At 52.9% G+C, this 18,008-nt stretch overlaps 1 protein-coding gene and 1 pseudogene across 2 annotated transcripts; one reads left to right on the top strand and one right to left on the bottom strand.

The window, feature by feature from the left end:
- Positions 1-3,884: 3,884 nt before the first annotated feature.
- Positions 3,885-7,774, bottom strand: LOC141997646 (signal-regulatory protein beta-1-like; annotated as a pseudogene).
- A 172-nt stretch (positions 7,775-7,946) lies between these two features.
- LOC141997822 (signal-regulatory protein beta-1-like) lies at positions 7,947-17,763 on the top strand. 2 transcript variants are annotated; one of them, XM_074970285.1, is made up of 6 exons: positions 7,947-8,138; positions 10,311-10,655; positions 14,344-14,460; positions 14,564-14,585; positions 15,073-15,115; positions 17,178-17,763. In XM_074970285.1, exons 1-6 carry the CDS (start codon positions 8,066-8,068, stop codon positions 17,313-17,315), a joined length of 738 nt encoding a protein of 245 aa, XP_074826386.1. In that variant the 5' UTR covers positions 7,947-8,065; the 3' UTR covers positions 17,316-17,763. The 2 variants fall into 2 exon arrangements, with proteins under 2 accessions (XP_074826386.1, XP_074826387.1); XM_074970286.1 differs by having other exon boundaries at positions 14,359-14,460.
- The last annotated feature ends 245 nt before the right edge of the window (positions 17,764-18,008 follow it).

Consider the following 18,008-nt stretch of genomic DNA (forward strand, 5'->3'; position numbering starts at 1 on the left):
CAAAAACTGACTCCCCACCCTCCAGCCATGAACAGCCAACTCACCTCCGGCCCCAGACTCTGCACAGCCTGCCTGGGACTTGCCAAGAGAAACAGACCCAATGGGCCAGATCAAAACCTCCTGCCATAAAATCCTGTGGGGGGCCCAGGGAATTGCCTCTAAATTCTTCTGTCCAGGGCAGAGGAAAGAGTGGCCTTTGCCCCCCAGAGAAGCACCAGTGGGTCTGGCCCCAGACATTGTGGGTTCCACCAGAAACCAGGTCCATCAGCCAGAAAGCTCTGTACGGCTGCACCAGCTCTGGGGCCCTCCGCAGCTCTCTCCAGCTCCCTGGTGGGGTGACTCCACTGGCCCCCCACTGCCAGGCCTCCCTCTGCCAACAGCTGCCCCTGGCTGCCACAAAAGGGAGGCAGGTTGTGTTGTACATTGTGGGTCTCTGGAAAATGTCAGCCCACCTGGGCCGTAGGGACAGAGTTTCCATTGGTGCGGGGAGAAGATGCGCGTGGGTCAGTGGACTACAATGCCCAACCCAAAGCAGTCCCAGGGCAGCATCTGCTGGCAGTAAACACCTTGGGCCTGGCTTTTCAGTGGCTTCAACTTATCTCCAGAAATTGCACGGGCCCATTTATCGCCCACACCCTCTGGACATGGAGTTCCCCCAGTTTGGCACATGAACAAGCTGGGTGGTGCTCAGCTTCCCCTGCTTGTGCCAAGGCCCCTGGTCCCCGTGGACTGTACACTCAGCGCCTGGGAGGCCGACCCAGGAGATCTGGCCCTGGGCATGTCACTTGGTTTTACAAGGACCGATCAGGGTGGGTGGTCAGAGAACTCCAAAGGGACTCAGCAAAGTCTGAAATTCAAAACGGGACCAGCCAGCACAAAGGGTGTGAATACACCATGAACCGTCCTAGTGTCCAGATAAACCGTGCGCCCCGACCTTAAGTCTCCAGGCTCTTCTGGATACAGACACAGGTTTCCCAGACAGACTATAACCGTGTAGCCACTTTATAAATAACACAAGCAATGGCAAATGATAAGAATAGATGAGTCGCTATATTATCTATTCACTCACAGACACTTCTCTCAGGTGGGGTAAAAGATGCTCCTGCACAGTGTGTGGAGGGGGGCTCTGCCCCCCAGGCCCGCCTCAGACATGGGACTTTAAAACAGCTACAAATGTTAGGGAATTGCTCCGTGACATTTCCAGTTTCCCCACCCCAGCTCTGCTGTCAGGGGTGAGTTCAAGCATTTCCAGAAATTATTACACAAATTTCTCCTGCCTCTTCACAGCCAAGCAGAGGCAGGAGGCTCCAGCCGGAGTCCAGAATCACAGAAAGGCACAAGCCAGCTCTACAGATGGTTTGGGCTCCTTGCTCCCATCACCTCCGTGTCCCAGAGCACAAACCAGCAGGGTCAGCTACAGGATCCAACCTTGCCCAGAGCAGAAGGCGGGTGCTTAACAGGGAGAATGGGGGTGCAGCGAATTGCTTCCTTTTCACCTTACTTCGGCTTCCATTTACCACCGTGTCTTCTCATCCCTCCCATCTCAGAGCCAGGCCCAGAGGCCTCCTGTAGGAGGATAATAGGGTTTGATCAGGCTGCTCCATCACTGGGCCAGGTTCGACCAGTTCTCTCCTGCAAGTCATGGCGTCACATCTTCAAAACGCCCAGCTCCTGCCAGCCCCGGGAGCAAGAGTCTGACCCTCAGGGTCGAACCCACAGGACTCAGGGGGGCTGCTCCAGGGCCATTGGGTCTCACAGACACAGTGTGTGTTCCACCAGAACCATGTGCGTTGTACCCCATATTTCAGCTCTTCTCCCCGAAGTGAAGGTCAATGCAGAGAGCACAGAGAGACAGGGTGAAGGGGGCAGGGAGCCAGGTCAGGAATTCCCCGTCAGCTGCTCCATCAATTGGTGGGTAAGTTTGGCAGGTACAGCTCATCAGAGGCCTGGGCTCCATTGGCCTGGCCAGCGGGGGTCACTGCAGCTCCATCAACGAACTCATTTCCCAGACTCCGGGGATGGAGGGAGGTGCAGACGGAGAAGTTGGCAGGCAGCGAAGGGTGCAAGGAAACCAGGAAACAGAAGTGGGGCTGAAAAAGGAAAGACCCAAAGAGAGGAAAGAGGAGAGTCAGTCCATGACCTTCCCTGAGCAGTAACCCAGCCCGGCAAGCAGCCTCCCCAGGGCACCGGCCACACGCGCCCAGGCAGGAGGGGAAATCATCATCCAGCTGAAGTTTAAACTGAGAAAAAAAGTCCGTTGCGACTTTGCTTCTGAAATTTCCTGTGATTATGAGAAGCTGGAAATTGAACCCCCCTCCCCTAGGACAGGGGACGACCCCTTCAGGTCCCAGATCAGGGTATGGACGGCAGGAAGCACTGAGAAGGCTAAGACCGGGGAGAACTACAGCTGTCCCCCTGGTACCTTCTCGGGAGGGTGCCACCAGCTTTGGGCTGGAACCTGGGCTGGCCCGGACAGGGAAGCCCCGAGTGGAGCGAGCTGGGGTTTGTCTCGGAGATAAGGCAGGGTGGCCTGGGGACCACCACCAGGGAGGGCATGTTACTTCAGCTGCAGCCTGACCTCACACTTGGGAAGGCAACTCCCATCTTTTCATGTATTTATACCTGCTCCTGTATGTTCCACTCCACGCATCTTATGAAGTGGGTTCTAGCCCATGAAAGCTTATGCCCAAATATGGGTGTTCGTCTCCAAGGTGCCACAAGGACTCCTCGTGGGATCAGCTACACGGCACTGTAACGAAGGAGGAGTCCTGCAGGAATCCACCCCAGAGACAGCAATAGGGCATGGCCACTTGCATAGACACCACTGAGAAATGAATCAGCTGCCTGGTAATGCCAGGGAGGAGTTGACTGGGCAGGGAGAGGGTTAATACGCTGGTGGAAGGTTGCCAGCAGCTACCTGTTTGGGACCTTATGCTTAGCAACAGAAGAAAATCTCCCACCTGGTCTGGGCCCGGCAGGGCTCACCCTGACCCAGCTGGCTATCTGGGGCAATGACTCTGGCTGGCCAAGGGCCCTAGAGTACGCCCGCTGACCGCTGCCGCCCATCACTGCTATGTTAGTGGAGTTAGCGAGGCCAAAGCTGGCTCAGAGTGCCCCCAGGTGCAGCAGTCACCCCTCGGACTGCAGGGTAGACACACTCGGGTCTGTGGGGACAGCCACGCCAGAGAGGCACCGCGCTCTAACCCGTCTAATCTGACGTGGAGAAGCCAAGGAAAAATGAAGCTCCCTTGTCCCTCCATCCAGGCCAGCAGGCCCCGCACCTGGGCACGTGCGGGGTGCGGGGAGGAATTTGTTTCCCAGGTCAACACGAGCTTTGGCCTGGCTGCAGATCCTGTCGACAAGAGTGGCAGCTGGGGCCCAGGGACATGGTTACTTAGCGATATGTTGTGGCCATCTAGGAATCATCAGAGAAGCAGTAGACTCTAGTCACTACTGTTCTGGGCCAGAATCGAGCTGCTAACCCAGAGGGGCAAGGGGTTGTATCCGATTAGCATCCTGCAGACACCCGGTGTCCCCCAGTGCTGACGTCCCTGCATGGTGTCAACTCTTCCTACTCTGCTCCGGGGATGCAGCCTTGAGTTTTCCCACTCGCTCCATTGCCCTGGCAGCTCTTCCCCAAGGTAAATCCCAGGAAGGAAGTGTTTACTTACTACGTGACCCGCTTCCTCTCAGGAAGAGGAAGAGGAGGAAGGCAGCAGTCAGCACCTTCTCCAGGAAGAGCCCGATCCAGAGGGCGCAGCTGGAAAACAGCCAGTGACCTGCAGTAGAAATCTACGTGATCAGCAAGCGGCCAGGAGTCCCCTGGAGAGCTTCTGCTCATGCGTCTGAGGCGTGACTGGGATCTGTCCAGTGGCCTCTCTCCTTTACACAGACAAGGGGGTTCCTAGAACTGCCCCTTTGCCTGCCTGGGACAAATCGAACCCTCCACCAGGTGCTGCAGGCGGCTCGGAGATCCTCAGCGTCTCACTTGCCTGACGGGGGGCTGGGAATTGTGCACAATCCGACAGATGAACACGGACGGATTCCTCTGCTCAGTTGAGTTCATCTCCAAGGAGCTCTGGAGCGTGTACGTCCCGTCTGGATTCTCAGCCATGGGGGAGTACTTTCCTAACCTGTCTCGTTTCCTTTCTCCAGCCTGGTGAGACTCACGTCCTTCGGATAAAACCCCTCCACACGGCAGGGGAATGTCACAGACTCGTTCACTGTGACGGGCACTGGCGGGTCAGTGCCCACTCACAGCCTGGGTGGAACTGGCAAACAAATGAAAAACATCATGGAAATCTCGATGTACAGAAATGCTCCTTTTCCTGCTGATTCCAAGGGATATTGCAAGACTTGGAAAACATCCCTTCCCCGTGGCCCACATCCCACTCCCCACCAACAGGGGAGTTCAATTCTCTCCTTCATTGGAGTATGCCCCCAGCAATACCCCCCTCCTGTCCTGCATGGCAGAGACGTTTCAGATGATCAGCGCTCCCGGCTCCCTTCTGGGATGAACTGGATCAGGAGGAATCCCAGCCCAAGGGGGAATCTTCCGAAATTAAAAGAGCCTGAGAATAAGAGGTGGACACAAGCCGCTGACTCCAGATCTCAATCTGGATATTAATGCCCCAGGGATCCTCTCCCCACTTCATCCAGCCCTGCCCCCCAAAGCTGGGGTGGAGCAGATGCCTTAGCCTGATTTGGACTCCATCGCTGCTGGAGGTGGGAGGCTCTGGGCACTGCTGGAGTGCTGCTATGAGACTGGTTACTTGGCGAAGGGCCCTTCTCAAACCCAGCCCAAAGGGCGATGGGTCCGTCTCCGCCCCCACACCCCCCAGTAGCAAAGCCCCCAGTGGTCGGCCCCGGCTGGGCTCCTACCTCCCAGGGCATCGCTGAGGTGGTAAGTCCCACGCAGGGGAGCCAGTAAGGTGCTGTGCTCTACCTGACAGGTGAGCTGGGAGTGGGCATCTCCTGGGGTCAGGCTCTGGACATGGTGCTGGACATATTGTAGGAGACGCTCTCGTGTTCGGGGAGAACTGGGGGCTGGGGGGCTGGGAGTTTGGCCCCCTTTTTGAGCCAGGTCACAGCGATATCTCTGGGGGAGAATCCTCCTGACTTGCAGGTGAAAGTCACTGGGGGACCCAGCTCTGCCCCGCTGTGGGGGCTGAACACGGATGGGGCCGATGGTCTGGCTGCAGGGAGAAGCATTTATCAGTCAGATCCCTCTGCAACTGAGAGCCCATCCCCCCGCCCCATGGGGCCCGCTTCCCCACAGGGACAGCCTGAGATCGGGGGAGCCACAGCCCCTGCCCCATAGCTCATGCCAAGGCGGGACAGGACAAAACTAGGAGAGTCCTTGCTAGGAATGGGGAAGTCTCATAGCAAAGGAAGAAGAAGAACCCAGTAACTCCATGGCTGCATCCGAGCTCCGTGCCCACAGCCAGAGCCCTATGGGGAATGGGGGGTGGGAGGGGGAGACTCACCCCAGGACTGTGTCTGGCTGCAGGTCAGTTCTGCCAAGGAGGTGCTAACTTTGTGCAGCTGCCCCAGCCTGCCTGGTCCTCGTTCCCTGTCTCCCAGGGGGATGCCCAGGGCACTGGGAGGGGAGGGTAAAACCCCTTGGAGCTGGGAGCAATCCTGGGAGGTGGGTTTAAGAATGAGTCACAGCCTGTTCGGCTGGAGGCTGCGAAGGGCTGTACAGACCAGCCCACCCCTGCCAGCAGCTACAGCAGCTCCTTCTGGAGGGGGTGCAAGAGAAGAGAGAAGCATCAACCCCCCCGACCCCCATCCCATGCACACCCTGCTGGTCACACCCCTACAGAACACCCCTGACCCCCCCCCCCATGCACCAGCGACGAGGGCACTGCTTTGGGTGTCACCTACTTCCCATAAAGGGAGAGACACTTTGCTCCTCAGACAGCCCCACCCAGACATGGCAGCCCCGCTTGCCTGGCCGAGCTCTGTAGCAAAGTGCTGAGTAAATGAGACTCTCACAGACTTGACCATTGTAAACTCCCCCATGGGACTTTTTCAGGTGCCAACTCTGGGGTGAGAGGTGTCAGGTGAAGAGAAGGGAATGAAAGGGTAGGAACAAATGACCAGTTCTCAGCCTGGAAAGGGGATGGGAACCCAGGGCTCAGTATTAGGCTGGATGATCTTCTGGGTATATATTAAGTATCCACAAGAGCAGTTGTACAGCCAGGTGACAGCTAGAAAACAAACTGATTGATCAACCTGGGAGGGGGGATTGTGGGGTCAGGAGGAGCAGTGCATGCTCATGGATTCTGACCCTGTTGTAATTTCTCAGGACAAAGGTCTAGGCAGCTCAGTGAAGACAATTTCTCAATATACATGAGCTGCAGAAAGAATGGAGTTAGAAGAATCTGTGAACATGGGGCTGGACCATAAGGTCCCAGCGCCGCTCCTGGATCCAAACAGGATCTCTGCACATGCACAGAACCCCTTCCATTGCGATGGGACGGAGGCAGAGAACAGCTTGCCAGGACCAAGCTGATCACCAGCTGGGGTCAGGAAGAAATTTCCTCTTACAGTATAAAATAATACAAGGGCTTAGATCTTCCACTGACGCATCTGGAACTTATCACTGTTGCAAGGAGCCGGAAAACAGTCTAGACAGTTTGTGCCCACATGGGCAATACATGTGTCTCTTATTGGGGATTTCCAGGAGAAGCAGCAGCACCAGGCATGGCCGAGACAATCCAGACGTCTGGGTCAAGAAAGCCATCATGGTGGCAGTGGGAAGACCCTTCAACACTGCAGCCTTTGCCAGCTCCCCATTGGCTCAAGAGATACTGAGAATTCGGAGTTAAGAATCAGACCATCCCCTGATGCAGAAGGAAGTGGATTGCGTTAGTGACACTTCCTGTTTTGAATCTGTGCAGGCTAAACTGTTTTTTCCTTACTATTAATTTTACTTCTTACAGCAAAGTGGCTGGTGACCCGTGCTCTCTCATGAAGCCTCATATAGTCCAGCCCTCTGACCCCCATGAAATAAAGCACCCATGCTAACGCTGCTGGGGTATTTAAGTGGGGAGAGATGGCCTTGGCAGAGTGCTGCTCTTTGGGAATCCCCAACAAGGAAATCTCCCCCCTCCCCCCGGGAAAAAAATCAAACCAGAGAATTTACCGGCCACGGCATGTTCAGCTACACCCTGAGACCCCTGTTCTAGAGCTATTCTCTGAGCAGGGCTGTTAATCTGACGGGCCCCTTCATTGCTCCTCTGAGTGGGTGGAAGTCACTTGGCCACTCACAGCACCTGAACCATGTTAATGGGCCAAGGAGGTGGGGTTGGATCTGGATTAGGTCTAGGCTGGGGTTGGGTTTGATGGTGGAGATCTTATGAGATCCGTTTTTCTCTGGAGAGCCAAACCTGGGCCATGAAACGGGCCTTTTCCTGTTTTGGATCCAATGCAGAACTCACTGCAGGAGCCAGGAAGGTCTTGTGGTTACGGCACAGGTGAGCTGGGTTCTTTCACCATATCTGCTACGGAGTCACCTCGTGGGACCTGAGGCAAATCACTTACTATCTCTGGGCTTCTGTCTCCAGTGATGCAGTGGGGATAACAGCACTTTCCTTTTCCTGCCCCTTGTCTGTCTCGGCTTCTTAGGCAGCAGGTTCTGTGGGGTAGGGACTGTCAAGTACCAGTGCCTAGCACAATGGGGCCCAGACACTGTTGTGTCCTCGAGCACCCTGTAATAACGATAACGAAGAAGTAAATGGATGGAGTGATGAACATGAGACCCTTGCCTTGAAGGAGTTTGGATCTGAGATACCACTTCGGGTCCATGCCTAGTGTTAAAACTGTATAAACATTCCCTCCCCGTGTTTTAACTCTTCGTTAATTTGGGCACAGCCAGTTCTTTTCCTGAGCGATGGCTCAAGCAGCAGGGCAGGCTCTGAACGTGTTAATTATGCGTGTGCCAGTTGTTTCTGTTTCCTGTTGTGACTTCTCATTTTCCTTTGCCAGCTGAGCTGGCTGAGCTCAAACCATTGTTGTTAATCCCACAGGGCTGACTGGTCTCCAACCTACAGCCCTGCAAATGGCTTTCTGCCCGTCGGCCTGGCTTCAGCTGCTGAGCTTGTTACTGGGTGTCTCTTCCATGGACAAGTCAGGTGAGTACAAAGCGGGCAAGCGATGGGGGCTTTGCAATACAATTTGGCTGGGCTAAGGAACAGAGAAAGAAATCAGCCAGTTAGGGATCTCCGTGCAGGGGGAAGACAGAGACAGACAACTATTTATAATAAAGAGAGAGTGTGTGTGTGTGTGTGTGTGTGTAAAAAAAAGTCCCTGTTTGATGGTTTCCTCTCCCTCCCTTCCCCTTTTGCACCTTACGTGTCTTTTCGGGTTTTAAGCTCTTTGGAGCGGGATCGTGTCCATGTGTTTGTACAGTGTTCAGCTGCACCCGTCTTGACTGGGTCCTCTGAGCACTGGGGTAACAAAAGTGTTTAAAATAACCGCAGAGCATTTACCCTTCCGGGGAGGCTGGGATGCAGTGTTGCAAGGTGAAAGGTCTTTCCATGTATTTCCCAGTGAATGGGACTCAACTCTGCAAAAACATCACAGTTCTTGGACTCTTTTCCAGGAGCTCCTCTGCAGTTTTCCTCCAGGTACATGCCCACAGCACAGACCAGGCAGCACACGCATGTCCTGCGCACTTTCCTTGCACCCAGCCCTGCACTGCTGTGACCTCCCTCCTGCAGAGCTGGGCTGCATGGAGTCCCGGCAGAGCTGCTCCCACATCGCCGGCTCGGTTTTACAGCAGAGCACCGAGTGATGTCAGTCCTGGAACCCAGCTTCTTAAAGAGCAGCAGACTCTGGACAGAAAACTCCTGAAAAGCATTGTACTTAGAAACGAGTCCTCCCCGCCTCTTCCCGCATTTGCTGCCTCTCCGGGGGCTTATTCCCTCTCAGCGAGATCTGCAGGGGAACAGGGTCTTGGTCTGAGCAGAGATCTGACCCGTCCGCTTCCCCCTCCCCTCTCCCTTTGCCATCACAGCTCTGATGATCTCCCAGCCCAGCTGCTCCCGGTGGGGAATAACCAGCAATAACACATGACCTCTTCAAGAGACAAAGTTCCTGCTTTCGTGCGACCACCCCGAGTTTATAAATCAAAAAAGGGGAAGAGAAATGCGCAGCCATAACTTGCAGAGTCTCTCTGCGCGGAATGTGGTTTCCAGGTTTGCATGTTCAGCACAAGCAACACGAGGAGCCAGTTTTGCCGCGGCGGAGCAGGAGCCTTCACCAGCATCCAGCCCGGAACGTGGCAACCCACGACCTGCCCCAGACTCTGCGCCGAGAGAACCAGACTCAGCCCTTCTGCCCTAACAGCCATGGGATGTGCCCAGGGTGGCAGGGGAAAGGGCAGGCTTTGTTCTGCCCCCAGCAGCACTAACCCCAAACGTTGTGGATCTCGAAGGATCCATCGGAGTCCGTGGCCACCAGCCTCCAAGCTCAGCGGCTTCACGCCGACTCCCGGGCTTTCTTCAGCCCTCCCCAGCCCCTGGCAGCACAGCTCCAGGGGAACCCCACTGCCAAGGCTGCCTCGGCCCCGCAGCTGCTCCCCGGATGCCCAAAAGGGCTCGATGCCATGGAGCGAAGCTCCAGAACAGGGTGCATGGGGGCTGCTGGGCAGCGTTGCCACAGGGTTTGGGGGGACATCATCCCATTGGATCTAAGGGCTACCAATCCCAACACAAGCCAGTTCAAGAGCAGAGTCTGGGCCTGTGGGCCAAAGCATTCAGCCAGCCTCAACAAGGCACCTGATAGGGCATGCAAATTGTGCACTCCCCCTACCCCCACCCCCACAAATCTTTGCACATGCAGTCCCGGAGTTGTGCACATGAATTGGGTAATTTGGTGCCCAACCACCCATCTGCCTGGGCAAACGCCCGTCTGTACCTGCTGATTTCAGACATGCCAGTGTGGAGGCCCAGGCTGGGAATTTGCCCCGGGGTTGTAACTTGGTTTTTGTTTATAGCACAAGGAACATTAAAGGTTCAGGTGGGAACAACCCCCCATCTTGATGTCCCGGGACTCAGCAAGGTGAGGGGTTTAAGTAGGCTGGAGCAGAGTGCAGGGAGGTAAACGGTTAAACCCAACAGACGCCAGAGTGCCCAGATCAACTGAGGGCTTCCGAAACCACGTCTCCCGTTCCTCGTGGGTGGAGAGGAAGGTCTCACCGACCACGCTGTGAGAACCGTGCAAATAATACACAATATCAGGAATAACAACAACGCATTATCCTTGTCATTAACTAAAACCCTCCCACTGTCTCTGCGCTGCAGGGGCCGGGGGGGCCGAGGAGTTCCAGCTGCTGCAGCCCCCGGGCGCCGTGTCGGTGGCAGCGGGAGAGACTCTCACTCTGACCTGCTCTGTGACCGGCCACGCTCCAGCAGGACCCGTGAAGTGGTTCAAGGGCTCGGGCGGGGGCCGGCAGCTCGTTTATGCACAGACGGGATCATTCCCCCGGGTGACGCGGGCTGCGAGTGGCTCTGACACAGACTTCACCATCCGCATCAATGACACCCGCCCCGCGGACGCCGGGACCTATCGCTGTGTGAAGTTTAAGAGGGGGTCGGGAGCCGATGAGGAGATCAGATCCGGCGCTGGCACGGCCGTGACTGTGAGCGGTGAGTGCGAGCTCCCATCCCAGCCACACGCCTCTGCCCGCCGGGGGCTGGGACCAGGGCGGGGAACAAACCCAGCTCAAACTCTTCCTGCCCATTCTGTTAGCTATTCTTGTAGCTGTAACATGCCTTGTGCGGTAGAGAAGACACCGGATTCAGCAGTAACAGAGATAAGGATGAATCTCAGCAAGGCTGCAGGACGCAGGCACCCCCTGTGGTTCTCCAGCTTCCAGACTAACACAGCCCGGGCTGCCCAGTGTCACCACGCAGCGTCCCCCTGGATCCTGGCCTGGGTTTTTAACGTAGATTCCAAGGCCAGAAGGGACCTTTGTGTCTAGTCTGACTTCCTGTATAGCACAGGCCAGAGAACTGCTCCAAAATAATCCCTAGAGCGGATCTGTTAGAAAAACATCCCAGTCTTGATTTAAAAATGGTCAGTGATGGAGAATCCTCACAACCCTTGGGAACTTTTCCCAGTGGTTAATTACTCTCATTGTTAAAAGAAAAGGAGGACTTGTGGCACCTTAGAGACTAACCAATTTATTTGAGCATAAGCTTTCCTGAGCTACAGCTCACTTCATCGGATGCATTCAGTGGAAAATACTTCCAATGAAGTGAGCTGTAGCTCACGAAAGCTTATGCTCAAACAAATTGGTTAGTCTCTAAGGTGCCACAAGTCCTCCTTTTCTTTTTGGGGATACAGACTAACATGGCTGCTACTCTGAAACCTCTCATTGTTAAAAAATGTATGCCTTATTTAGCTTCAACTTCCAGCCATTGGATCATGTTCTACCTTTCCAAACTGAAGAGCCCATTATTAAATATGTGTTCTCCAAAGTAGGTACAGTACTTTTAGAATATGATCAAGCCATCCCTTAACCTTCTCTTTGTTAAGCTACACAGATTGAACTCCTGGAGTCGATCACTGTAAAACAAGTTTTCTAATCCTTTAAATAATTCTCGTGGCTTTTCTCTGACCCCTCTCCAATTCATCAACATCCTTCCTGTATTGTGGGCACCAGAACTGGACGCAGGATTCCAGCAGCAGTTGCACCAGTGCCAAATACAGAGATAAAATAACCGCTCTACTTCTACTCGAGAGTCCCCTGTTTATGCATCCTAGGATCTCATTAGCCCTTTTGGCCACTGTATCATGCTGGGAGCTCATGTTCAGCTGATTAGCCACCATGACCCCCACATCTTTTCCAGAGTCCCTGCTTCCCAGGTTTGAGTCCCCAGTTGTGTGAATGTGGCCTCGTTCTTTGTTCCTAGATGTATATATTTGCATTTAGCCATGTTAAAAAACATTGTTTATTTGTGCATAGCTTACCAAGCAATCCATATCGCTCTGTATCAGTGACTCGGCCTCTTCATTATTTACCATTCCCCAATTTTTCTATCATCTGTTCACTTTATCAGTGGTGATTTTATTTTTTCTTTCAGGTCATTAATAAAAATGTTTAATAGTGTAGGGCCAAGAACTGATCCCTGGAGGATCCCTCTAGAAACACACTCTTTCAATGATGACTTCTGGTTTACAGTTACATTTTGAGACCTATCAGTTAGCCATCTTTTAATCCACTTAATGTGTGCCATGTTCATTTTATATCTTTCTAGTTTTTCAATCAAAATATCCTGCATCAAATGCCTTACAGAAGTTCAAGTATATTACCACTATTACCTTTACCAAACTTGTAATCTCATCAAAAAAAGATACTAAGTTAATTTAACAGGATTTATTTTCCATAAACCCACATTGATTGGCATTAATTATATTACTCTCCTTTAATTCTTTATTAATCAAGTCCCATATCAGCTGCTCCATCATCTTGCCAGGCATCGATGTCAGACTGGCAGGCCTATAATTACCTAGATCATCCTGGAGACCTTTTTTAAATATTGCACAACATTAGCTTCCTTCCAGTCTTCTGGAACTTCCTGGGTGTTCCAAGATTTATTGAAAAGCAGCATTAATGGTACAGTGAGCTGCTCAGCCAGCTCTTTTAAAACACTTGAATCCAAGTTATCCAGACCTGCTGATTTAAAAATATCTGACTTTAGTAGCTACTGTTTAACATCCTCCAGAGACACTAATGGAATGGAAAGAGTGTTGTCATATGACATGACTACATGATATGTTTTTTCCCCAGTATAGAACAGAAATATTTATTGAACACTTCCGCCTTTTCTCCATTATTACTGATAATTCTACCATTTTCAAGTAATGGATTAGTTCCATTGTTAGGATTCTTTTTGTTCTTAATATATTTTAAAAACTCCTTATTGCCTTAACTCTGCTGGTCATAGATTTTGCCTTGTATCCCTTTGCTTCCCTTATCAATTTTCTAAAATTCCTAGCTTCTGATTTATATTCATTACTATCAACTTTCCTTTTCTTCCAATTGTTTTATTTATATAGATATAGATAAATAATAGCTGCCTTCACTGCCTCTTTAAACTAGGTAGGTTTTTTAACCAACATGGCCTTCTTCATCGATTGTGGCTTTTGGGGCATCTAGTAGAGTGTTCTTAAACAATTCCTAATTATTCACTTTTTTCTGATTAAATTCTTCCTCCCACATGATTTGGCTCATAATTATTTTCAGCTTTTTGAAACTGGCCCTTAGAAAGCAACATTTATATATCTATATCACTTGTCTGGACTTTGTTCTGTTTGCACATCATAAATATGATCAAATCATGACGACTTGTACCTAAAATACCATTGTTTTTTAGTTCTGTGTTCAGTTCCTCTTTATCTATCATGACAAGGTGTAATATAGAATTCCCCTGTGTTGGATGCAACACTTTGTGTGTTAGGAAACTGTCATCTATGATGTTTAGAAATTCCAAGGATGTTTTAATACTGGCAGTATGAGACCCCTAGCATATGTCACTCAAATTGAAATGCCCCATCCTGTTCCCTAGTATAATTTGGGGGTCTGTAGCAGACTCCAATTAATACCCCATCTGGTGCTTTACCTGTTAGGACATTGATCCATAAGCATTCAAAATCATTTTCTTCTAAGTTATCAGTGACTTGGAAACAGGTAATGCCATCTTTGATATAGAGTGTCACGCCCTCTCCCATTTTGCCCATTCTGTTTTTCCTAAAGAGGTTTCAGAGTAGCTACACTGACCATTTCCATCTCAGCCGATTGGTTCCCTGGATTCAAATTCAAACCCTTGGCCGTTACATGAGCAGGGCCTGGATCCAGTCCCAAAGAGACACAGTCACCCCCCAACAGGGTCTCACAGCTGATATCCTGGAGAACCCCAATGACCAGCCAGCCCAACCCCTCCTGGGCAACCTTGTGATCCCAAGCTTCCCAGGGATCACCATATCGATGCCAAACTTAGTGTGGACACCCAATCAGCATCGCCCACTGCAGCCCAGAACTCCTGAGCTCAAGCAATCCGCCGGCCTCATACATTCCTAAAGAGGTTGTAACTGTTGATTTTAACATTCCAATAGTGTGCATCCTCCCACCAGGTGTCCGTAACACCGAGATCAAATGCATGCTCATAAAGGAGCCATTCCCATTCCTTTTTGGTACCCAGGCTCCTAGGCAGTCCTGGAAGGTGACTGTGGACCGCGCTACAGAAGCATCACAGACAAACTCACCAGTCAGTTATTTATGCACTGCAGAATGGTCTCTGCCAACCCCTGAAGTGCAGCTTGTGCCTCTAGATTATATTTTCCCAGATCGCCCCCCGGTTGCTGTGCCTGCTGCTGCCGGGACAGTCTGTGTCCTCCTTGTCGTTTTAGCCCTTGTCTCCACTTACTTCTTTGTGAGAAAGAAGAGAGGTGAGTGCAGCATTTCAACCAGCCTGTTCCATTTACTCCAGGGCTATTTGCTGGTCCTAGCATGACTAACTGACCTCATTGTTTCTTTCCTCTGCCCATCTAGGCAGGAGCCCCTCCACAGCCAGGTCTGTATAAAACTGGTGTTAATTCAACAACTCTTAGTCAAACTAACTCAGTCTCACCTGTTCTCTCTCTGTCTGACCCAACAGCCTCCTGGCTTAATTCCCTCAAAGCATGTTGTGCTGTAAAAGATCTTTTTATCCATAACACTTTGCTGTGTCTGCTTATTGTGACTGGAATTCTACCCGAAGCTGGACTCCAGTAGTTTGTATCTATGCTGGGACTAGGTGTTTCTCTGGCACCTGTTACCTTGGTATTTAAGAGCCCAGCAAAGCAATATAAAAAGCAAGCGCACAGAATGTCCGCCTCCAAAATCACCCCCGAATACAAAGCCAATTTCATGTCTGGCGAAGAAACCCAGCCAAACTTCCAGGGCCAGATTCTGTCCCTGGGATGGACTCAGCTCCTTTTCTTCTACACAGTTCAGTTCTTGGGGGGGGGGGGGGGCAAAATCCTCTTATCTGTGTCTAATTAGGATTCTCTTTTCCACAGGTCTCAGACTCCCTTTCCGGATACCATGAGGACTCAGAGCCAGGTATGACGTGATGCTGATACAAAGGGAGAGTGGCCCTCTTGGGCACGTCCACAGTTCAAGCTAGGCATGTGGTTCCCAGCTTGAGGAGACATGTAACCTGCACTGGTTCGGATCAAGCTTGGGTTCTAACACCAGAGTGTAGCTGCCGCAGTGGGAGCAGTGGGAGAGGCTAGCTCCCTGGGTACACACTCGTCTAAGACCTAGGCATGGTCTCAGGGTGGCCACACCCGTGGCTTCACTCTTGCATGAGTGTGTCTCCTTGACCCGGGAATCGCACCCGCAGCTTTAAGTGGAGACTTACCCCCAGCTGCATTGGGCCTCCTCACTGCTTCCTAGGATCAGGCCCACAGGGTTTTGGCCTGATGCATAGGGGCTGGGGGGGTTTGGTCCTGTTCCCAGGATGTCTGAGGCTGCACAAAACCCAATGCAGCAGCCCCAGCTGGGGCGCAGGGGCCCGGCTGCTCCCCTTCTGACCTCCCAAATGGGTTCACTGAGCGGCCCAAGAGGCCATCTGGGCTGTCACTTTCCAGCTTGCACCACCTCCCAGCAGTACGCAGAGGCACTGGCCAGGTTCTCCTCTCACTGGTGGAAGGCGGGAGTAATTCCACTGAGGCCAACACAGCGACACCAGTGTAACCGGGGGAGAGTCAGGCTCATCGCCCCATCGTCGCTGTTAAAAACACCGGGGTCACAGAGTTCCAGGCCAGAAGGGGCCACCAGATCATCCAGCCCAATCTCCCGTATGGCACAGGCCACCAACCCCCAGCACCTGCACGCTGACCCAGCAGCCCCCAGGAGACAGGCAGAGGATAGAAGGGACCACGGTAATTCCCATGGAAAGAGAAGTCAGTAACATGGGGCCAGGCTCTGTGCTGTGCACAGCAGGAGCAACTGGGGTGAGGGGGCTGTTCTGCACGCCAGCCCCACCCCCTCGCACCCTGTCACACCCTCCCCCTCCCCTGGGATGCCCCAAAAGTGGGGGCAGTGAGGGGAGAGAGCATAGCGCCACATGACAGCAGCCTTATGCACTATTCCTAGCTGGGGGACATGCCCACCAGGGGCCTCTCTGGCCCTGTCTACACTGCAATCAGGTGTCACTGCGGCACGTCGACAAACCCGAGCTAGCTCGCTAACAGTAGCAGTGTGGCCACGGTGGCACGGATGGCAGCATGCCGCCCTGGGGACCCGGGTACATGCTCAGGTGGCAAGCCCAGCCCACCTCCACGACACTGCCATCTTGACAAGCTGTCTGGATGAGAGCTAGCTCAGGATGCCTACACGTGCTGCAATCACAGCTCCGACCGCAGTGCAGACGTACCCAAGGCCATCCTGACGACTCCCAGACGTTACCAGTAATGGGGCTGCAGCGGGGAGCAGCACCAGGCCCAGGAAGGGGTCACGTTGATTTTCCTGGCTTGCACTGGTATCAGAGTTTAACCCCTTCCTGCCCCTGCTGTTGCTCAGACACGGGGAGATTTTCCAGCCTGCGGCTACTTCCCCCGTGGCGCACTGCAGCTTGGGTGGTGTTTCAGCCGCTGGGCTCAGGGTCCTGTTGGGGTTTCTCTAGAGCCTCCGCGTTCTTTTTTTAAAACCTAGCTTCTGAGTGTGTGACTCACTGGCAGCCCAGCTGGCATTAACCCCTTCGGTGCCAGGCGTGGACTGTACCCAGAGAAGTCGGGAGTCTGCACGCCGTGTGGGGATGTTTTATTGAACGGTACAGCATCCAGCACAAACCAGGGCATGCAAGGACCGCTCTGGTGGCGGTATGTGCTGAGAGCAGAGAGGGCCTGAAGAAATAAACTGCTTGGAGGGCAAGGGGAGGAAACTGGTCGGTTCGGGCTGACAGTAACTTTGCAATCTCTCCTCTTTTCCTCCTCCCTGCTCTTTGGGTGCCAAGCTGCACAACAGCAGGCCAGGGAGTAATTAAGAGGGATAAGAAGAGGGCAGTTTGTTCTTATAAACACAGGGATGCCATACCGTGCACGTGCTCATGCATAACTCAGGGCGTACATAGCGCTCGCTGCTGTACCCAGGAACCAATTCATGAACCCTTTCATTTTAGCCCAGTGATGACAAAGACCCAGACGTGCTCTACGCTGACCTGCAGCACCCGGCCAGGCTCCAGCAGCCCAAGCAGAGCGCCCCAGAAGAACATTCAGAATACGCTGCCATTAAGGTAACCCCGGCCATTGCCACGTAGAGGAAGAAGGCAGCGTGGCTCTGGGCAGCCTCGGAGAAAGACTTATAGAGCTGCTGTCAGAGAAGGAAGCTGCAGCTGTCTGCAGGGCACAGTGAGAAAGGAGAAGTGAGGGCAGGTTCTAAAATTCTATCATCCGAGTCACACAAGGTCTTCCCCGTGGGGGGCCCGGAACTGACACAGTGTCTCTTGTTCCCCCTGGCACTTTGTTTCGATTTCGCTGTCAGCGTGGGTGTGACTCCGAATCGGGGGAACTCATGACCTGGAAAGTCAGCAGCCACCTGGCATGTTCCTGTTTTCATAAACAATTAAAGATTTCACTTATATTCTCTCTAAGCAGAGCCAATGACGATTTGCCCTGTGAAATCTGAGCCGCGGCCTTTGAACGGATGGTATCGGAGGCCAGCACAAGAACTGCCCCTGTGATTTCTGAGGTTGCTCTTAGGAGGAAGTCTTCTAACGGTGGGACACACACATAGGGCTGACTTCTCTTTTTCCCAGGGGGTCCTCCACCCCCAGGCCCCGCCCCCACGCCACCCCTTCCTGCCCAACATCCGTGGGGGCTCCTGGCTGCAGTCCAAAATGACAAACCAAACAATCCTGCAGCCCACAAAATAGCTCGGGCTCGCCCCGCACAAGGCAAATCGCCCTTGGGAAGGGAGGCTGGGTTTCTAACCCCTCGGGCGTGAGCGGGGA

The sequence above is a fragment of the Natator depressus genome, chromosome 13 (genome assembly GCF_965152275.1).
Source record: "Natator depressus isolate rNatDep1 chromosome 13, rNatDep2.hap1, whole genome shotgun sequence".
Taxonomy (NCBI): Eukaryota; Metazoa; Chordata; order Testudines; family Cheloniidae; genus Natator; species Natator depressus.